General features: G+C 46.5%; 3 protein-coding genes and 2 long non-coding RNA genes across 8 annotated transcripts in view; 4 read left to right on the forward strand and 1 right to left on the reverse strand.

The window, feature by feature from the left end:
• Positions 1–6,979, forward strand: part of LOC309527404 (class I histocompatibility antigen, F10 alpha chain-like) — a 34,820-nt gene extending 27,841 nt beyond the window's left edge. The window contains exon 7 of the mRNA XM_082214249.1: positions 6,654–6,979. Coding sequence (XP_082070375.1) covers positions 6,654–6,688 — 35 coding nt within the window. The 3' untranslated portion in view covers positions 6,689–6,979. The remainder of the gene's footprint in view (positions 1–6,653) is intronic.
• Positions 1–8,179, forward strand: part of LOC309527400 (class I histocompatibility antigen, F10 alpha chain-like) — a 57,544-nt gene extending 49,365 nt beyond the window's left edge. For both annotated transcript variants that reach the window (XM_082214242.1, XM_082214244.1), the window contains one exon: positions 7,905–8,179. In XM_082214242.1, coding sequence (XP_082070368.1) covers positions 7,905–7,927 — 23 coding nt within the window. In that variant the 3' untranslated portion in view covers positions 7,928–8,179. The remainder of the gene's footprint in view (positions 1–7,904) is intronic.
• The window catches only part of LOC309527440, a 49,379-nt gene extending 33,880 nt beyond the window's left edge, over positions 1–15,499 (reverse strand). Inside the window, exons 1-2 of one of the 3 annotated variants that reach the window (XR_014217214.1) lie at positions 14,394–15,227; positions 12,313–12,374 (exon numbers count right to left, since the gene is read on the reverse strand). This is a non-coding gene — a long non-coding RNA (uncharacterized lncRNA). Of the gene's footprint in view, positions 1–12,312; positions 12,375–12,863; positions 13,574–14,393 lie in introns of those variants that run through there. The other 2 variants (XR_014217215.1, XR_014217213.1) reach the window with 2 other exon arrangements.
• Positions 10,058–17,589, forward strand: part of LOC309527442 — a 39,389-nt gene continuing 31,857 nt past the window's right edge. The window contains exon 1 of the long non-coding RNA XR_014217218.1: positions 10,058–10,882. This is a non-coding gene — a long non-coding RNA (uncharacterized lncRNA). The remainder of the gene's footprint in view (positions 10,883–17,589) is intronic.
• Positions 17,254–17,589, forward strand: part of LOC309527415 (major histocompatibility complex class I-related gene protein-like) — a 32,193-nt gene continuing 31,857 nt past the window's right edge. Inside the window, exon 1 of the mRNA XM_082214266.1 lies at positions 17,254–17,428. Coding sequence (XP_082070392.1) covers positions 17,350–17,428 — 79 coding nt within the window. The 5' untranslated portion in view covers positions 17,254–17,349. The remainder of the gene's footprint in view (positions 17,429–17,589) is intronic.

The following is a 17,589-nucleotide window of genomic DNA, read 5'->3' on the forward strand; positions in this document are numbered from 1 at the left end:
CTTCTTTGTGTTAAAAAATCCGAGGGCTCCCTTGGACAAAAACAAAGACACCAACCAGGATAACTTGGAGCAAAACAGCAGCCTGTAGGCTTGGCCTTTATTGAACTGTTGCAACAGGGTGTTCCCCTCACTCGCAAGAGAGAGGAAAGACACACAGTTACACACAATGATTGGGGTGGGGGGGGTTCCTGCTACAGTTCCCCCCTTCGGAGATAAGATTACAAAGGTGGCTACTTTGCAATCCTTTTCTCCGCACAATTTAAGGTGGTAAATATTAACCTGCTATTCTCCGTCCCAAATGCGTGTGTCCATGTGAACCTGAAAGGGACTTGGATATCATGCTTCTTTAAGGATATTTGCATAGAAATATAATGGTGTAACAGTGCACATAGTTAGACATAGGATATCACGTAAAATTAATATTTTGTTGCTCAGTTACTTGTGGTATTCTAGCACCTTGGAAGAAATATTTTCTCAATAGTGGTCTATGCTTTACATTTAGCAGGAAGGTCCACTAGTGACTGAAAAGTGCAGTTTGCTTCCCCCCCCCCGCCATTTTTGTGTTCTCAGGTGTCAAGGTAGCTCTTCTGTGGTCTCACATCGGCATGGTGTCGCAGTAGTGGCAATCCCTGGGGAATCCACTTAGGGCTTTCATATTTACCATGTTGCCTGGCACCCACCACAGCTGGCACAGGTTTTGGACACGTCATGAGAGAAATGTCTTCGCCTTGGCCATTCCATGGGATTTTTTATTATTATAGGCTCTGGTCTTGCAGTCATGGGAAGTTGCTCACTTGCACTTTAAGGACCAAAAAGCTAATTGCAGCCTGGATACACTTGCCCAATTCAAACTGAGTCCAATTTGAAATTTTTTTCTTTCCCCATGGTTCTCAACTTTTCTGTTAAAACAAAACCATTCTTAAAAGGGCACTTTGTCCAAATAAGTCAATTTAACTCTATAAGGGATCATTCCTGCTAAACCAAAGCATATGCACCTTCATGTACCTGGTGTTTTATGGAACCAGAAGCTTGTCCTTGGCAAAACGAGGTTTAACACATTTTAAAATGGATAGGGAAAGTTGGCAGAGTGTCAGGTGGAACAATGAAATGTGGTTATAAATTGATCTAAACATTGGACTACACAATAGTGTGAGCTATTAGAAAGTATAAAATGCATGAGAATTCTCCATTGGTGTGTAAGCAATAAGACATTAAACATAAAAACAGTTACACACAAAAAATTGCCCCCTTTGTGGAAATCACACTGTCAGACACATTTCAACATTCTTACATAATAACACATAATACAAAACAAACTAATTAAATATCAGTTGCATATCTTGAGACAATTGGGATATTTTATGTATGTATCTTTTGAATCCTGGAGCAGTCTTGAGGTTCAAAAGTGAGAAGATGTCCTTGCAAGTCAACTCCACCCCCCTTTGTCAGGCCCACTCCCCCGGCAGTCTATATCCTTTGAAAGAGATAGCTGTGGCCACTTTGAAAACTTTGGTGTCTGTTGTTGCAGGTCTTGTGGTGGCAAAGCTTTTCATTGGACCTGTAGTAACACATCTGTAGAGGTGATATCCTGTAAGGGGCAGGGTTTTGGGGACTTAAAAGACAGTTAGAAAAGGGAAGGGCAAAGGGCAAAAAGGATGTCCTTCAGTTTACGTGGGAAGCTGCAAATAATAAAAATCTTAGCGGATTAAGCATTTCATTCATTCCAATATTATTATCACATTTTCATATAATTACTGTTATTATCTGCCAAGTTTGTTTGCTTTCCTTCACTTAGTTTGGCTGTGGAAGAAACGAAGGGACAAAACCTTTGTTAATTTGAACACAATTGGCAAGTTATTAAACATTTTGCTTATGTGGGTCCGAGTTCACGTATCCTGTTTTAAAGGGATTTTTTTTTCCTTTGAAAATCTCTGTCAGGAATGGTGTTCCTATAATGCACACAAAACTTGTTATAAAAGTTAAATCCCATTGGGGGGGGGAAGAGAGGAGAGAACTAGTCAAGAGTGGAACTCACAGTGGGAGCGCTTTAATATTTACCTGTGAAAATAATTTGGCATGTTAAGATAAGAAAATTTGGATAAGTTTCTCCCTGCAGCTTCTCGAAACCTCCTCTCTCCCCTTACAGTTCCCCCCTTCTCCTTCCTCTCTCTCTCTCTCTCTCTCTCTCTCTCTCTCTCTCTCTTCTTTTCTTTAGCTGATCTAGCCTCTGTGCATGTGCAGAGTTCATGTGTCAGCAAACCTTTTATACTATTGGAAATGTTGACTCTTTTGGCTAAATTATGATTTGAATAAGGGAAGGGTAAGGAGTAGATTTTTTAAAAAATAGGGTTAGAATTTAAAACACAAAAAAAAGGAAACTCAGCAATTCAAGTATTCACCCAAGCTAGCAATTGCAGCCCAGGCAAAAAGGGACTGCTTCCTTTATGTACAGGAAAGGGCTAATATCCCTCTGGCCATTCGCGGAACACTGCCATGCCCTTATATATGGGGGAAATGGCCAGAGGGTCAGAATTCATAGGATTTTTTTTTTTTAACATTCTCAGTCATTTCAGCCTTACCATTTGCAGACAAAATTATTATTATTATTATTATTATTATTATTATTATTATTATTATTATTATTATTTTTCTGCCCTTTATTTACAGGAATGGTCAAGGCGTATATGTATTTGTATGCGCTGAAACTTTGAATTGACTTTGAAGTCTGATTTTTTTAAATAGTAGACAAAATGATAAACACTGTAATCACTCAAATGCTTGATATTACCAGTTGTGCTTCAAAAACATCAGGGCTTCACCTCTCACCTTTTAAAACTAAAGAGCAAAGCTAGGTTGAATTTCAACTCCATCACGACACTAGAATTTAAGAATTACCCTCGAATGCTTGCAGACACATGTCCTTCCACATAGCCACAAATTGGGAGAGTTGAAAGGGACCCTGGGGTCATCTAGTCCAACCCTCCAAAATATAGGGTTCACAGCAAGATTTCACAGCAAGATTTTTACTACCAAAGAGACATACACATTTAAGTACAGATTTACAGCTGGGAAAGGAAACGTCTATGCTCCTATCATGTACTAAGGAAGAGGAAAATAAAAGTACCCAACTTTACACAGAACCCTTTTTGCAGATCTTGAGATAGTTTGAGTGAGTTTGAAATGATATTTAAAGGAAGATGGAAGTGAACAGTTTTCGTAAGATAGGGAGAGGATCTCTTATAAAGCATAGTTAAAACAGCCCTAGATTTGATTTTAAAGGGAATACACAAGTGAACAATTGTTCCTCGGATTTTTTTTTGTTATTTTTTTTGAACTTGCAGAGGAATAGTAAGCCTTATTATTATTATTATTATTATTATTATTATTATTATTATTATTATTATATTAATAACTGCACATTGGAAAGTGAGATGCAGGGTAACTTTAGGAAAGATTGCCCCCCTCCCTTCTTTGCAGTTTCCTTTAAAGGAAGCTTACTCAGGAGTAAATTTACCTGGCACAGAAGTAAGAAGGGAGAAAACAACTGAAAGAGGCAGAGTGAAACAAGGGGGGGCATTTTCTAACAAAAGAGGCCAGGAAGTCTTATAGAGACTGATATCAGGAGCCTTACAATAACTCTTCTGTCCAACCAAATCAAAGTTAAAACTGGACTCACATATTTTTCTTAGAATGAACACCATACTTTCATAGGCATATGCTTAATGAAATACATACACTGTATTTTAGCTTGAGAGAGCAATTGGCTCAACTAGGCTTTTGCAGCAGAAACATTAGGTTAACTTCACCTTCCAAAATAGACTGGAACACAGGTGTAGTCACAAACTCAAAAGTTACAACAAAACATCATTTACCATTAGACTTAAATCACCCTCCTCACTTAAACTAGAGGAAGGAGGTGGGGTAATCCCCCTTTCAGAACACAAGTAGCACGTATACAGGATTTTACCACTTGGGAGGAAAACTCTTTTAGAGCCTCTCTCAAATAACAAACATTTGCACACTCCATTCTCCATTTTGTTTTGTTTAAGATTTGATAAGGCCCAACATGGCTTCCTTAGATTTAAAATTTTGAAGCAAGCTTGCAACTTAAAACTATGTGCATTTAAGAACAGTCTGTGGATGCCGAGGCCAATGTAAATACAAACCCTTGAAATATTTCTAAATCTTTGAGTACATCTTTTATTCATTTTTTTTTAAAGAGAAACTAAGATCTCTAATGCGTGGGCTCTCAGGCTGGGCTGTTATTATATCTACTGCCTTCTGAGCACCATTAAAGTTTACAGTTTCATGTTCTAGCTTTAGGTTATAGTTTAACAACACAAATTTGACCATTTTTGCCCCCTTTTTTATTTATTTTTCCCAATTGGAGATGCTGGAGGGGCATATTAGAATCCTCTCTGGGGCAAAAAGGCTTCATGGAAGCTTTGTTGCCAGGAGGAGTCCAGCTAGGGTGTTTAGTGAGCTCCCATTCTCTCATATGTTATTATTGGGCTTTTTTTTTGTTTGTTAACGAAGTACGCTAAAGACAGAAAGAGTGGAAACACACACACAAGGGAGGAGGGGCAATGGGAAAGAAAGGGAATAGAAAAAAATATCCTTTCAGTGTTTGGAATATCTTTGACTAACACAACTCTCACCTATCTTCAAGCTACAAACTCATTTCAAGAAATCTTATACATGAACTCAAACTTCTGCCACGGGACTCCTTGCCCGAGAAAACTCCAGCCACGGGACTCCTTACCCGAGAAAACTTCAGCCACGGGACTCCTTGCCCGATAAAACTTCAGCCACAAAGCTAAAATTCCTTTTCCTCAGTGCTGCTTCACAAGACTAACCCTAGTGTGGGGCCCCAAGTTGTGAACCTCCCGCTCTACCCTCCACAACAGCCTCCTGCCTAGCCGTTTGGACTAAGTTCGGGCTCCCTACTGGACGCCTGTGCAGTGCAGTGCCAGATCGGGGGTCCAAGAAAACAAATTGTAGGGACGCCTCCGAGGGAAGACGTCAGAGAAACAGTAAAAGAGCCACGCTTTCCCGGACTCAATTCCAAGACGGAAAACGGGGGAGAAAAGGAGAGAGAGATTAAGACGTTCCTGGACGACTCTGAGAGGTAACGTCAGAAAACAGTAAAAGTACCACAATTTCCCGGCCACGTTCCGAAAAAGAAATTGGGGGAGAAAAGGGAAAGTTTTAGACGTTCCTAGATGACCCCGAGAGGTAACGTCAGACAGTAAAGTTCCGCGATCTCCCTGGTCACTTTCCGAGGGGGAGAATCAGGGGAGAAAAGGAGAGAGTTTTTAGGACGTCCCGGCCGACTCCGAGGGGTAACGTCAGAAATGAAAGAAGGAAAGTCTGGCTGTCATGGAGATGTTCCTTTTCCACCCCCCTCCCAATGTATTTACTTCAAACCATACTCACATTCGAAGATGTCCCCCGCGGATCCCGGGATCCTTTTCTTTTTCTTTTCTTTTCTTTTAGCCGGCTTGACCTCGCCTTTGCTCCCCTGGTTGAGCTTTTGGTGACGATTGATTACCGCCCACAAAGAGGAGGCAGGGAGAGGAAGAAGGATCCCTGGGCTAAGGTTGCCCAGTGGTGCCCGATCCCCTCTATCTCCCTCCTCACCTTTGCAGGAGAACCAAGTGTCCCTGAGCATGGTCGCCAAACTGTTACCGGAAAAATCCGAGGGCTCCCTTGGACAAAAACAAAGACACCAACCAGGATAACTTGGAGCAAAACAGCAGCCTGTAGGCTTGGCCTTTATTGAACTGTTGCAACAGGGTGTTCCCCTCACTCGCAAGAGAGAGGAAAGACCCAGAAAGATGGTCTGCAAGACCTTATAAAAACTTTTGAAATTCCCATCCTCCAGGTCAAGCCCACCCCCAGAAACATCATGCATACATTACAGAAAGGAGGGGTTGACATCATGCATACATTACAGAAGGGGTTGACATCATGCATACATTACAGAAAGGAGGGGTTGAGGGAGGAGTTGTGGTGGTAACCTGAGTGTCCTGTCACCTGGCTGGTTCCTCCTTTCCCTCTGCCCATGAGTCACTTCCAGGAGACAAAGGGGAGTTTGCAGCTTCCTGCCCCCAGAGGGAAGATCTGATTATTGTCCTTTGTTTCAGTCCATGCTGAATCCACTCCCATATGCAAGTTCTTTGTGATCTTGATGGTCTTCTGTCTAGGACCATCAGGGTTGCATAGCAACTGGGCAGGGCTCCTGTGGATGTGTTGGGATGGTGAAGGGATTATGGCTGCCCAGAACCAAGTCACCCCCCTCTGATAGTCCTTGTCATATGGAGTAATATAAAAATGGAACAGTGCAAATCCGATGTATGGTTGATTTTCTATGAATTTATAACAGAAATGTGGCGTATGTAATGTGTGAGTGTGAGTGTGTGTGAAGTTTGTACAAACAGAATGATTGGGGTGGGGGGGTTCCTGCTACATTTGTAAAATGAGCTCCTTGAAAATATCTGTTTCTGGGCTCCCCTTCCTTGGAGCTGTTTGAAAGAGACAGGAGAAGCATCTGCTGGGAAGGTTTCAGCATCTGAGAGCCAGATTGTCGAAATGGGATTGTGTGCCCTCTGGAGTTCCCTTCCAGCTCTGACCTTCTGCTTTTGTCTTCACAGGGAAATTAGCCTACGAAGAAACCCCAAGTGAGTGACTCCTCCCTTCTCTCTGTCTGACATATTTCCCCCCACTATGGAGCAGGAACAGGTTTCAAACAGACCAAACCTAACACGGTGGTGCCCTAGTCCTTAAGCCCAAGACCCTGATGGAAAGCTTAAGCCTGTCTGCTCAGCCTGTCTGTGGAGAGCAAGGGGTCCCTCAGGGCCAGGAAAAGGCTGCAGAGAGACTGTCGGCTGAGGGAGGGGCTCCAAGAAGGAGCAGGAGGAAGAGCCGAGGGTGCGGGGAGAGAGGGGTCTCTGGGGGTTTAATCTACTGGAACCTGAAGCTAAAGAATTGGTTCGTCGGCTCAAGTCTGTGGGTGTCAGGAACCCTCCCCTCTGGATTTGGCACCACTGCCCCCCCCCCCCGCTTCTGCCTTTCTGCCCCTTTCCTGCCCAGATTGCACCCACCCCCACTCTAGTCCCCCGCTGCCTCCATGCCAGGCTGTGCCCATCTCTCTTTGCCCTCCAGCACCTGCTTCTCCCCCCACTGTGCTGCTCTTGAGCCCCCTTGCCTCTAGGCTGCCTCTCCCTGAACATCCCCATATTGAGCCTGATTTGGGATGGGGTCGGAAGGAGGGAGGAGAAGGGCTTGTGGGATGGGATCTCGCTCCCCGGGATCCTGACTCTTGTGTTTCCTCCCTTTTGCAGCAAATGACCAGGGTCCCGACACCTCCGTCAGGGGTAAGTGGGGGTGCAGGTGGGGGCACAGGGGGGCTCTTGCAGAAGACTCTGTGGGGAACATCCTCAAATGGGGAAAAGCTGTTACCCCCCCCCCCTTGGGCTTTCCAAGAGTGACATAATCTGGAGTGTCCATTGAGCTGAAAATTGCTCTTGTGACTCATTCTGTCTCTTCATCTGAGCTCCACAGAGTTCCTCTTAATCTGAGTTCCCCTCCACCTGACAAATGGGTTCTACGCAGGATCTGAATGAGAGATCTTGGAAGGGGTTATGGAAGGGATTTTTCCTTCCAGTAGGACTGCTTTGTGTCCTTCCGGTATTCCCCCAAAGTGTGCAGCTTGGCTCACTCGCTCGAGCTGCCCTCTGCAGGCATATTTTGTTGATGCTCCTAGCATCTGACATGATGAGGGATGGTGGCTTTCCTTGTGAGGCTGGACTAGACGGCCTTTGGGTTCCCACGAGCTCTGTAATGCTGATGCCTCAACACCATGATGCTGGCTTTTGAAACACTCCTGTTCTTTATTTCTGCAGTTTCATACCAGCCTGGTGTGTGAGATGAGACCAGAAGGAGCCTGCCCAAGTTTGGCTGTGAATTGCAGAGGCTCAGAGCCCCTCCTGTCCTTCAGTGCTGTTTATGATGTTCCTTAATCCTGGCTCTCACCCATCCATTCTGACTCCAGGTGTAACTTGAATTTGAGGGTAATCATGCTTTTCTGATGGATTATGGCCAATTTTGCTTTGCAGAAATGTGCTTGTATTAATCAGAAATCTTCCAGATATATGCAACTAAAAGCTTTTAAAATTAATGAGGAGACTAATATCTCACAACAAATGAAACTGATCTGTACAAAACACAACTGAAAGAAGAGACATTGCACACATTTTTGTAAACTAAGAAGTCTTTAATAGAAAGACATTTTAAAAATTATAATATAAAAAGGGGATGAGGAGATTGACAACCACTTGCAGTGATTTTGATGGTATCTCTTGGTTATTTGTTGCTGTGGTTCCCTCCACAAGGCCTTCCCGATCTTATGACATTCACTTTCCATCCAAATTGAAGGAAAGGCAACATTTGAGAACTGCTTTACGTGTATTATGCGTGAAATAGACTGAATTGTTACCGCCTACCTGCCTCTTGGGCTGCCCAGCCTTTGGCTAAACGGATGTCATGTCATGGAATGTATAAAAGCAGCCTAACTGCTCTGGCTGAGTGTTTTCCACCCACCTTCTGTATGAGGAAGTGAAGAAACTGGCAGGGAGGGATGGTTGGCAGGGATACTTTTTTTTTTTTTAATAGTTCTTTTTATTAAGTTTCCTTCATTATACACATACAAAAGAAAGAAAAACAACCAATTCAGTAAACGAAAAAGTTCAAATTCACACCATAGTTGAGTGAATTAACAAAAAAAGCACTAAAAAAGAAAAAGGGGGAACGTGAAAAAGAAAAAGAAAGAAAAAAAAGTGCAAAAAGGTAAAACATATAACAATTGACATACATCCACTTCCTTCCCTCCTGATTTCGGATTTCTACTTTTAATAGTTTCACTTTACTGCTGGTATTGATTTTGGAATTACAACATCGGAGGTTTTATATCAGACCTGCTGTAGTTGGTAAGTTACTAAAATTACCCTCAATGTAAACCACAAACTTATTCCAGTCTTCATTTAACTTTGTATTTTTTTGATTTCTAATTCTTTGCGTCATTCTTGCCAATTCTATAAAATCATATAATTTCAGTTGCCAGTCCCTCACCGTTGGTAAATTTGTACTTTTCCAATTTTGAGCGATTAACATTCTGGCCGCTGCTGTTGAATATTGAAATAAGGTTTTATCTTTTTCCGGTATTTCTTTTCCAACAATCCCTAGTAAAAAGGCCTCTGGTTTTTTGGAGAATGTGTATCTGAATATTTTTTTTAACTCATTATATATCTGATTCCAAAATTTTTTCGTTTCCTCACATGTCCACCACATATGTATAAAGTTACCTTCCTTTGTTTTGCATTTCCAGCAGACCTTGTTACCAGTCTTATACATCCTATTTAATTTTTCTGGTGTTAAATACCATCTGCGTATCATCTTTTCTAAGTTTTCTCTAATTGCAGCGCTTGCTGTGAATTTTATTCCCTCATTCCATAATTTTGACCATTTTTCATATTCTATGTTGTACCCCAAATCTCTCGCCCACTTAACCATGACTTCCTTAATTTCTTCATCTTTTGTGTCCCATTCCAATAAGATGTTGTACATTTTGGATAATAACTTAGATTTACTTTCTATTATTTCAATTTGGAATTTGGATTTCTTTTCGTTCATTCCTACTTTCTTGTCTTCTGTCCATATTGCATTGATCTGATGATACTGTAACCAACCCTTCAGCTTCTCCTTCAACTCCTCATACGGTCTTAGTTTCCAGCTATCATGCGAACTTACCAATAGGTCTTCATATGTCAATCTATGGTCTTCCAGATTTATTTTTTTGATTAATAGGATATCTGTTGGGGACAGCCACCAGGGTGTTTTCGGTTCTAGCAATTTTTTGTTTTTCCCCCAAACTTCATACAAAGGACCTCTGATGATGTGGCTTGAAAATCCTTTATGTACTTTTTCTTTATTTAACCAAAGGTAGGCGTGCCAGCCAAACCTGTTATCTGCGCCTTCGAGGTCCAATAAATCAGTGTTCTCCAGGTGTATTATGCGTGAAATAGGCTGAATTGTTACCGCCTACCTGCCTCTTGGGCTGCCCAGCCTTTGGCTAATCGGATGTCATGTCATGGAATGTGTAAAAGCAGCCTAACTGCTCTGGCTGAGTGTTTTCCACCCACCTTCTGTATGAGGAAGTGAAGAAACTGGCAGGGAGGGAGGGTTGGCAGGGATACTTAGATGCTCAGGAGTTGAAGCTGAAAGAGAAGGAACTGAGCGGCTGAAGACTAGAGAGGCTCTCAGAATTGGATCCGATTCTGATCTGGAAGCTTGCAAGTCTCCCTCAGAAGATGAAGGACAGCCATTGGCCATTGATCCCGTAGAAGCCAAGGAGGGCATCATCTCCAGTTACAACATCTGGATATGGACGGGTTTTGTCTGTGTTTACCAAGAGCCCACCACCAGCCCTCTTGGGTCACCTCCTGCATCCCCAGAACCTCACTCTCCTGTCTGACTACATCCAGAGTGGTCCAGTGGTGACCTCTGCTGGAGTTGAGGCCTCTCTTCAAACATCCTCAGGCAGAGCAGGGAATGAGGAGCTCCAGCGGGCATTCAGACCCTCCCCATGGCAATGGCAGCTGCTGAGGCAGTTTCCTCCAGACCCTCTTTCTGTCCCGATACCTTCAAGGCTCCAGTTCTCCAGCCTGGTTCATGGAGCTCCACGTCCAGGACAACCAGCTGCTGTTCTCTGGGGCTCCACCCTTGGCCTCCCATGATGCCCTGGGGCAGTGTGTTGAGAAACAGGTAGAGGGGGAGGAAGAAGCAGCTGAAGGGGGAAATGGAGAAAGTGGGGAACTGAAAGGAGGTAGAGAGGCTGAGGGGATGGGGTGTAGTGACCCTTACAGGAGATGAGAGGGACTGATCCTGCTGACAGCCAAAGAGGAAGCCTGGAAGGAGACCTCCAGGGGCTGCAGGACTCTTCTTGCCTAACCCAATGGATTTGCTGCACCTTACTTTGAAGACACTGGATGTATTATTATTTTTTACTTTTGTAATATATGTTTGTCTTAAATAAATAAGTGTGAGCCCCCTTTGTCTTTAGTGGTTCTTGCCGCCTTATCACAGGAGTTCCAGAGATTTTGAAGTTCCTGAGAATATTCACAGACTCTGGCAGGGAGATGCCAATAATTGGTCTTCCCTTGCAAAGTGACTAAATAACTAGTGTCCAAAGCAAGATGGGGACATAATCTGTGGTATTGCAGGGGTGGGATTAAGTTATATGAGGGAAAGAGGGTGTGAAGTCTGCTCAGGGCCTGGATGGGGAACCACCTGGATGGTGCCTTTGGTTCCAGGATGAAAGAAAGGATGGTTGGGAATATAATAAAAGAAATGTGTAGATATCTGATCTGGGGCACAGTGTGGTTGGGGGTGACCAAGGCAGGGTTGCCCTGAAAGTCCACAAACCCAGGAGGAAGTTCTCCCACTGAGAATTGCACTGGCTCCCAGTGGAGTACAGGGTCAGGTTTAAGGTGCTGGTTTTGACCTTTAAAGCCCTATGTGGCCTAGGACCCACGTACCTACGGGACCGCCTCTCCTGGTATGCCCCGCGGAGGACCTTAAGGTCCACAAATAACAACACTTTGGAGGTTCTGAGCTTCAAGGTGGTTAGGCTGGTCTCAACTAGGGCCAGGGCCTTTTCAGCACAGGCCCCGACATGGTGGAATGCTCTGTCACAAGAGACCAGGGCCCTGCAGGACTTGAAATCTTTCCGCAGGACCTGCAAGACAGAGCTGTTCCGCCTGGCCTTTGGTTTGCACTCGATCTGACCCTTATGTTTCCCTCCCCTTATGGTCTTGATTTATCAGCCATTTTAAAATGAGGCTGCATTTTAAATTGCATTTTAACCTGCATTTTAAATTTGTTTGTTTTCCCCCTCTCTTTCCCCCCTATTATGTTTTTACTGTGACTTTATTGGTGTTAGCCGCCCTGAGCCCGACTCTGGCCGGGGAGGGTGGGGTATAAATAAAAATTATTATTATTATTATTATTATTATTATTATTATTATTATTATTATTATTGGATGTGGTGGGAAGTTTTAAAAGTCAGTGTCGCCCCTTTCTCAGGGTTCTTTCCGTTGTTTGAACCTGTTGCGCAATAAACTTTGATCTATTGACGGCTGTTTTGCTTCAGTTTGTGGCTGGGACCCCTTCCTTTGCTGACCGAGAGAACCCACAGACTCTGCCCGACCAGCTGGGACTGTCGAGTATCCTCACTCCCAGAATTTCCCTAACAACGTGTAGCCAATCTGTAACCAGATTTCTTGATTCCTCGAGATTTCTCAGTTTTGGTTCTTGTCCTGTAAGATCTAAAATTTCACTGTAAGTTAACCACTGCTTATCCATATTTGTTCTTTTCCTGGTTGTAGCTTCCACTGGGGATATCCGTAGTGGTGTTTTTCTTTCTAATAAGTTGCTTTACTTTCCTCATGCTCTAAATACCGTAGGTTTTTTTTCTAATTACGTGATTTGTAAGTTTTATATATTTCCGCTTTTCCATACGATAGGTAGGCATACACCAACTTGCACCGATTCCAAAGCTGTGACATACGTGGGAACCTTGACAATTTTTTTTTCAACACGTGACTTGCTTCAACTGGTCCCTTGAAGGATTTCCTAGAAATCACCTGATTTCCATTTCAGCCAGGGAAGAAAGCAGCCGGCAGGGGGCAGCGGAGGATCACAAAAAAGGGAAAGCGAGAAAATACACCTAGGGGCTGTGGAGAAATGGGTGAGGGTGTCTTGTGGCAGAGAGAGAGCGTCAGGGCAGGAATCCGCCCTGGAAACACACAAACACCAGTGTTAATGAAGGATCAAATATTTTCTCAGCAAAATCTGCCTCCGTTCTTCATTTCCTGTGAGAAATGTCAGTCAAGCAGCCTGAGATGCTGTCACTTGAGATTCTTTTGCTAGCTTGGTATGCAAACAAAATTTAGATTATTGGAACTTGCCAAAGACTGTTTACTGCACCCTCAGTTATTCATCTTATAAGTAAAAATGAAAACAAACATTATAAATAAAAAGGCCTTGTTCTGGGAACTGCCCTGGGACTTTCCAACCTGACTCAGAGGTTGCTGAGGGAGGCAGAAGGGGGCAAAGTCTCCTGGGAAACAATCCAGTTTGGAACAGAGAAACACACCAAGGACGTTTTTATGCCATCATCTATTTGTTAGACTCCATATTCTGTTTCCACACGATACCAAGAAGGGGACGAATATAATGTCAGGAGGGACGTCCCTGCAGGTCTTGAGAGGTGGAAAAGCCTACAAGGATCCAGTGTGGGGCTGTGGTTTGACTGGGATATGGGAGCCTGGGAGTCCTGGGTTCAAATCCCCACGCAGCCATGAAGCTCCCTCAGGGACCTTGGGCCTCTCAGGGCCGTTATGAGGAGACCATGAATGCCACCTGGATATAAATATTCATTTTTTGAAGGCAGAGTCAGCTAGAGAGGACAATGCCTTTTGCCTGCCAGAAACAGGACCCAGGAGTCCTGGCTCCTGCCGAGTCTCCTCCCAAAGGGGACCCGGGAGTCCTGGCTCCTGCCGAGTCTCCTCCCAAAGGGGACCCAGGAGTCCTGGCTCCTGCCGAGTCTCCTCCCAGAGGGGACCCAGGAGTCCTGGCTCCTGCCGAGTCTCCTCCCAGAGGGGACCCAGGAGTCCTGGCTCCTGCCGAGTCTCCTCCCAGAGGGGACCCAGGAGTCCTGGCTCCTGCCGAGTCTCCTCCCAGAGGGGACCCAGGAGTCCTGGCTCCTGCCGAGTCTCCTCCCAGAGGGGACCCGGGAGTCCTGGCTCCTGCCGAGTCTCCTCCCAAAGGGGACCCGGGAGTCCTGGCTCCTGCCGAGTCTCCTCCCAAAGGGGACCCGGGAGTCCTGGCTCCTGCCGAGTCTCCTCCCAAAGGGGACCCGGGAGTCCTGGCTCCTGCCGAGTCTCCTCCCAAAGGGGACCTGGGAGTCCTGGCTCCTGCCGAGTCTCCTCCCAAAGGGGACCCGGGAGTCCTGGCTCCTGCCGAGTCTCCTCCCAAAGGGGACCCGGGAGTCCTGGCTCCTGCCGAGTCTCCTCCCAAAGGGGACCCAGGAGTCCTGGCTCCTGCCGAGTCTCCTCCAAAAGGGGACCCAGGAGTCCTGGCCACTTGGCCTTGAGGAAGAGAGCTGTGGAGGCTCAGGGTTTTGTCCTTCATGCTGAGGGAGACGGGTCTTTCCAAGGTTGGAGGGGGCCCAGGCCAGGCCAAGAGGGAGAAATGCCAAAACCATGTGGGTACTGAGAGAGAAAACGTCTTCCCCTGAGCGCCATTTCTGCCTGCCGATCTCCCCGTCAGGCAACCTGATCTGTGGGCTGCTGTGGCTTTCGGTTTCTGCCTTCATGGCTGCTCTCCCTTGCACCAAAGGTCTCCTCTGCAGGGAGGGAAGCGGGGAGGCTGAGGCAGCCCCACCCGGCCTGCTTGTCGGGGATGGAAGCCATTTTGTGGGGGGCTGGCAGTGAAGCAGAAACGGAGGGGAAATGGCTGCCTCCTCCTTCCTGGAAGGGCTGCTTCAAGCAGCTGCTTTCGTTATTTGTTCATCTTCATGCCACCATTTCCCTAAGTTGATTCAAGGGTGGGTTAAAGCCACATAACAAGGCTATCCAGCAGGAAAACAGAGCTACAGGCAATGTCTAAAGTCCTGAAAACTTTTTAGAAATTCTGTGAAGATGAAAACATTTTCCTCCTGGCAGTTAGTTGTTGTTGTCGCCCACTCCACCTCCATGTAAAGAGGAAAGGAGAGGGAGAAAAGTCTCCACAGAGGAGACCAGGGGAGGAGAAGGCGCCTCAAGCCACCAAGGACTTTCTAAAACAAGACTAGCACTTTGAATTGAACTCAGAACCAGACAAACAGGCAGAGGGTCTTTTGGCCCTGGTGAGATTTGGCCCTAAATGAGCAGCGGCAGTGAAAATCCTGTCAGGTTTATCTTGTAGCAGTTGTACTGTATTGGGAAAAACAACATATATTGCAATAATCCTGTCAGGAGGTGAGCAGAACATGGATCCTTGTGGGCAGACTATCCCTGTCCAGGAAAAACTGGATGGAGCAGGTGAAAAGTGAAGCTTAAGACGTCCCTGAGGTGACTGAGCCCATTGAGTCCCCAAAGTGGGTCCAGGAGAGACCCCCCCCCCCAAAACAGCCAGCCTCCTTCTTCACAGGGGCTTCTTTGGTTATACTAGTGAGGCTGCTTAGGTGACATCCACGGCCATCATATCACCGAGATAGTTCAACAATGGATCCCTCCATTAGATTTCAACCTTGGCTGGATCCAGGAATCAGAAGGGACTCAGGCATCCTGCAGACAAAGACCACCCCACAAACTCACAATAATATTTCGGCATCAGACAAGGGGAAATAAGGATGATAGAGATCATGCAGCTTGGGGAAAAGAGAACTCCCTAATAATTCTTTACCCCCCTTAAATCCAAAACTTCCTTGTTCCTGGGCAAGGAGCGGCCACCACTTGTCTCTTTCCTGACTTCTTGGGAAAGGCAGCAGCTTCTGCGTGTGTCCCATACTTAGCTCAGGTTTCAAGCGTTCAGGCTTCTGGAAGTGGGATGTGGGCCAAGCACTCTCTGGGCCAAGCGCCCAGCCTGGGCTCAGGGCCTCCCAGAAGAGGCTTGGCAGCCACTGGGTCTTGCTGGCTGGGCAAAGGGGGCCTCCCTGACCCCCAACTCCCCCTGGCCTGCAGGATTAAGAGGGTCCCAGGCAGGGGGAGAGAAACTCATGTTGGGGCAGGAAGCAGAGATATGTGGGGATATAAAATGCCCCTTTAAAAAGCACATGGAGAAAGGAAATTGCGGCAAGCTGGTGGGGTCTGGTCTGTTTGTCAGTCTCCCAGCACCTGCTGCGCTTCTTTGTGTGGTCATTTCTCTCTCTCTCTCTCTGTTGACCTCAACCCTGAGGTTCAGCCCTAGTTGCAACACTGAGCATTTCTTTACAAGGCAGACAGTTAAACACTGGAACCCCCTGCCACTAGATAGAAATGTAGCCTTATGAGGCTTTGCCTTCGGGTGGGAAAAATATTGCGCCTGGGAAAGGGAAGTGGGAGTCAACAGATACTCAAGGAATAGTTTCGGAGAAAAGGCTTTTATTTCTACCATCCATGAACTGGTAGAAGGAGCAAGTGTGATAAGTCACAAAAAGCATGCACAAAGCATATATACCCCTTTCCAGTTCCCTCCTCCTTTCTCCTCCCTCAGGAGTCCTGCCCCATGTTGAGGTTCCTGAGCATGTACAGAAAGCTGTCTTGGGACTATTGTGGACTCTTGGCAGGAAAGGGGGTGAGGGGGTTTTCAGAGTGTTCTCGTTGTTTCCTTCTTGTGCCTTGGCATGGTTCCCGGAGAGAAAGCAAGTTGCAATGTGGTTCTGAGAAAGGCCTGAGAAGACAAGGGGCTCTGTTCTCCACCTTGTTGCAATCTTTTTTAGTTACAGCAAGCGGAATGTTTCTGATGCTTAGCTGCTGAGAAAATGATTTTGAAAAGCTTTGAGAAGCTTTGAGCCTGCTTGGGGGGGGGGTGACTTCGGGCCTAGGTGAGGTCACCTGTCCTCACCTTCCTTCAGAGGGACGCAGGAGAAGAGCCGGGCTGCTGGATCACCCCAAAGGGGCCCATCGAGTCCAGCATTGCGGTTCTCCCAGTGGCCACCCAGATGCCCCAGTAAGGAAGCATGCAAGGAGGACGGGAGGGACACCCAGCGAGTGGGATGGGAATGCATTTACTGCCTCTGGCAGCGGAGGAAGAAGGGAGCCATCTTTGAAGCCATGCAAGGGCTTCTTAAAAACAGGACCCAGGAGGCTGCCTTGCACTGACTCAGCCCAGGTGTCCACCTCGCTAGTGATCTCACAGCCCTTCTCCCCAGTTTCAGAGGGGTGATTCCCAGACCCCCCTGGTGATGCGGGGACTGAACCTGGGGTCGTCCCCTGGGAAACCCCCTCCGCCCTCCCTGCAGAGCAGGACAGGAAGAGCTGCCGGGGGAAAGAGGGAGGGAGGGAGGCGGCGATGCCCAGCGAGGAGCTTGAATCACTTTCTCTTTCCCTCTCCAGCCTCGCTGCCAGACTTGCGCCTCGAGTTTTGCCTGGCGACTGATGCCGCAATCAGCGCTCAGATTTCCGATTGGTGGAATATTTCCCCCTCGCCCAATCCCGGCTCGCTCTGCTGCTGGTTCCGCGGGCGGGGCAGAGAGCGGGTCTCAGAGTCGGAGGGAGAAGGACGTCGCTGGAGTAAGAGGAGGGAAAAGGAGCTTCGTTTTGGGGGGAGATGGGGGTCCTCCTCCTCCGCCGGCCCCTCCTGATCCTGTGCGCGGCTGCCCATCTGCTGCTGCTGCTCGACTGCGCAGGTAAGGAGTGTGCTTTGGGGCGGGGAGAGAAATTAATTTGCACTAAGCTTTGGGGCGGGGGGGGGACTGGACACATGAGACTTTGTGAATTGCATTTCGTGGGCACTGAAAGGGGCGATCGGGGAGTTTCTTCTCCGAAGTGGAGCCGGATCCCTTCCCAG

Source organism: Podarcis vaucheri (assembly GCF_965113315.1).
Source record: "Podarcis vaucheri genome assembly, chromosome: 2".
Lineage (NCBI taxonomy): Eukaryota > Metazoa > Chordata > Lepidosauria > Squamata > Lacertidae > Podarcis > Podarcis vaucheri.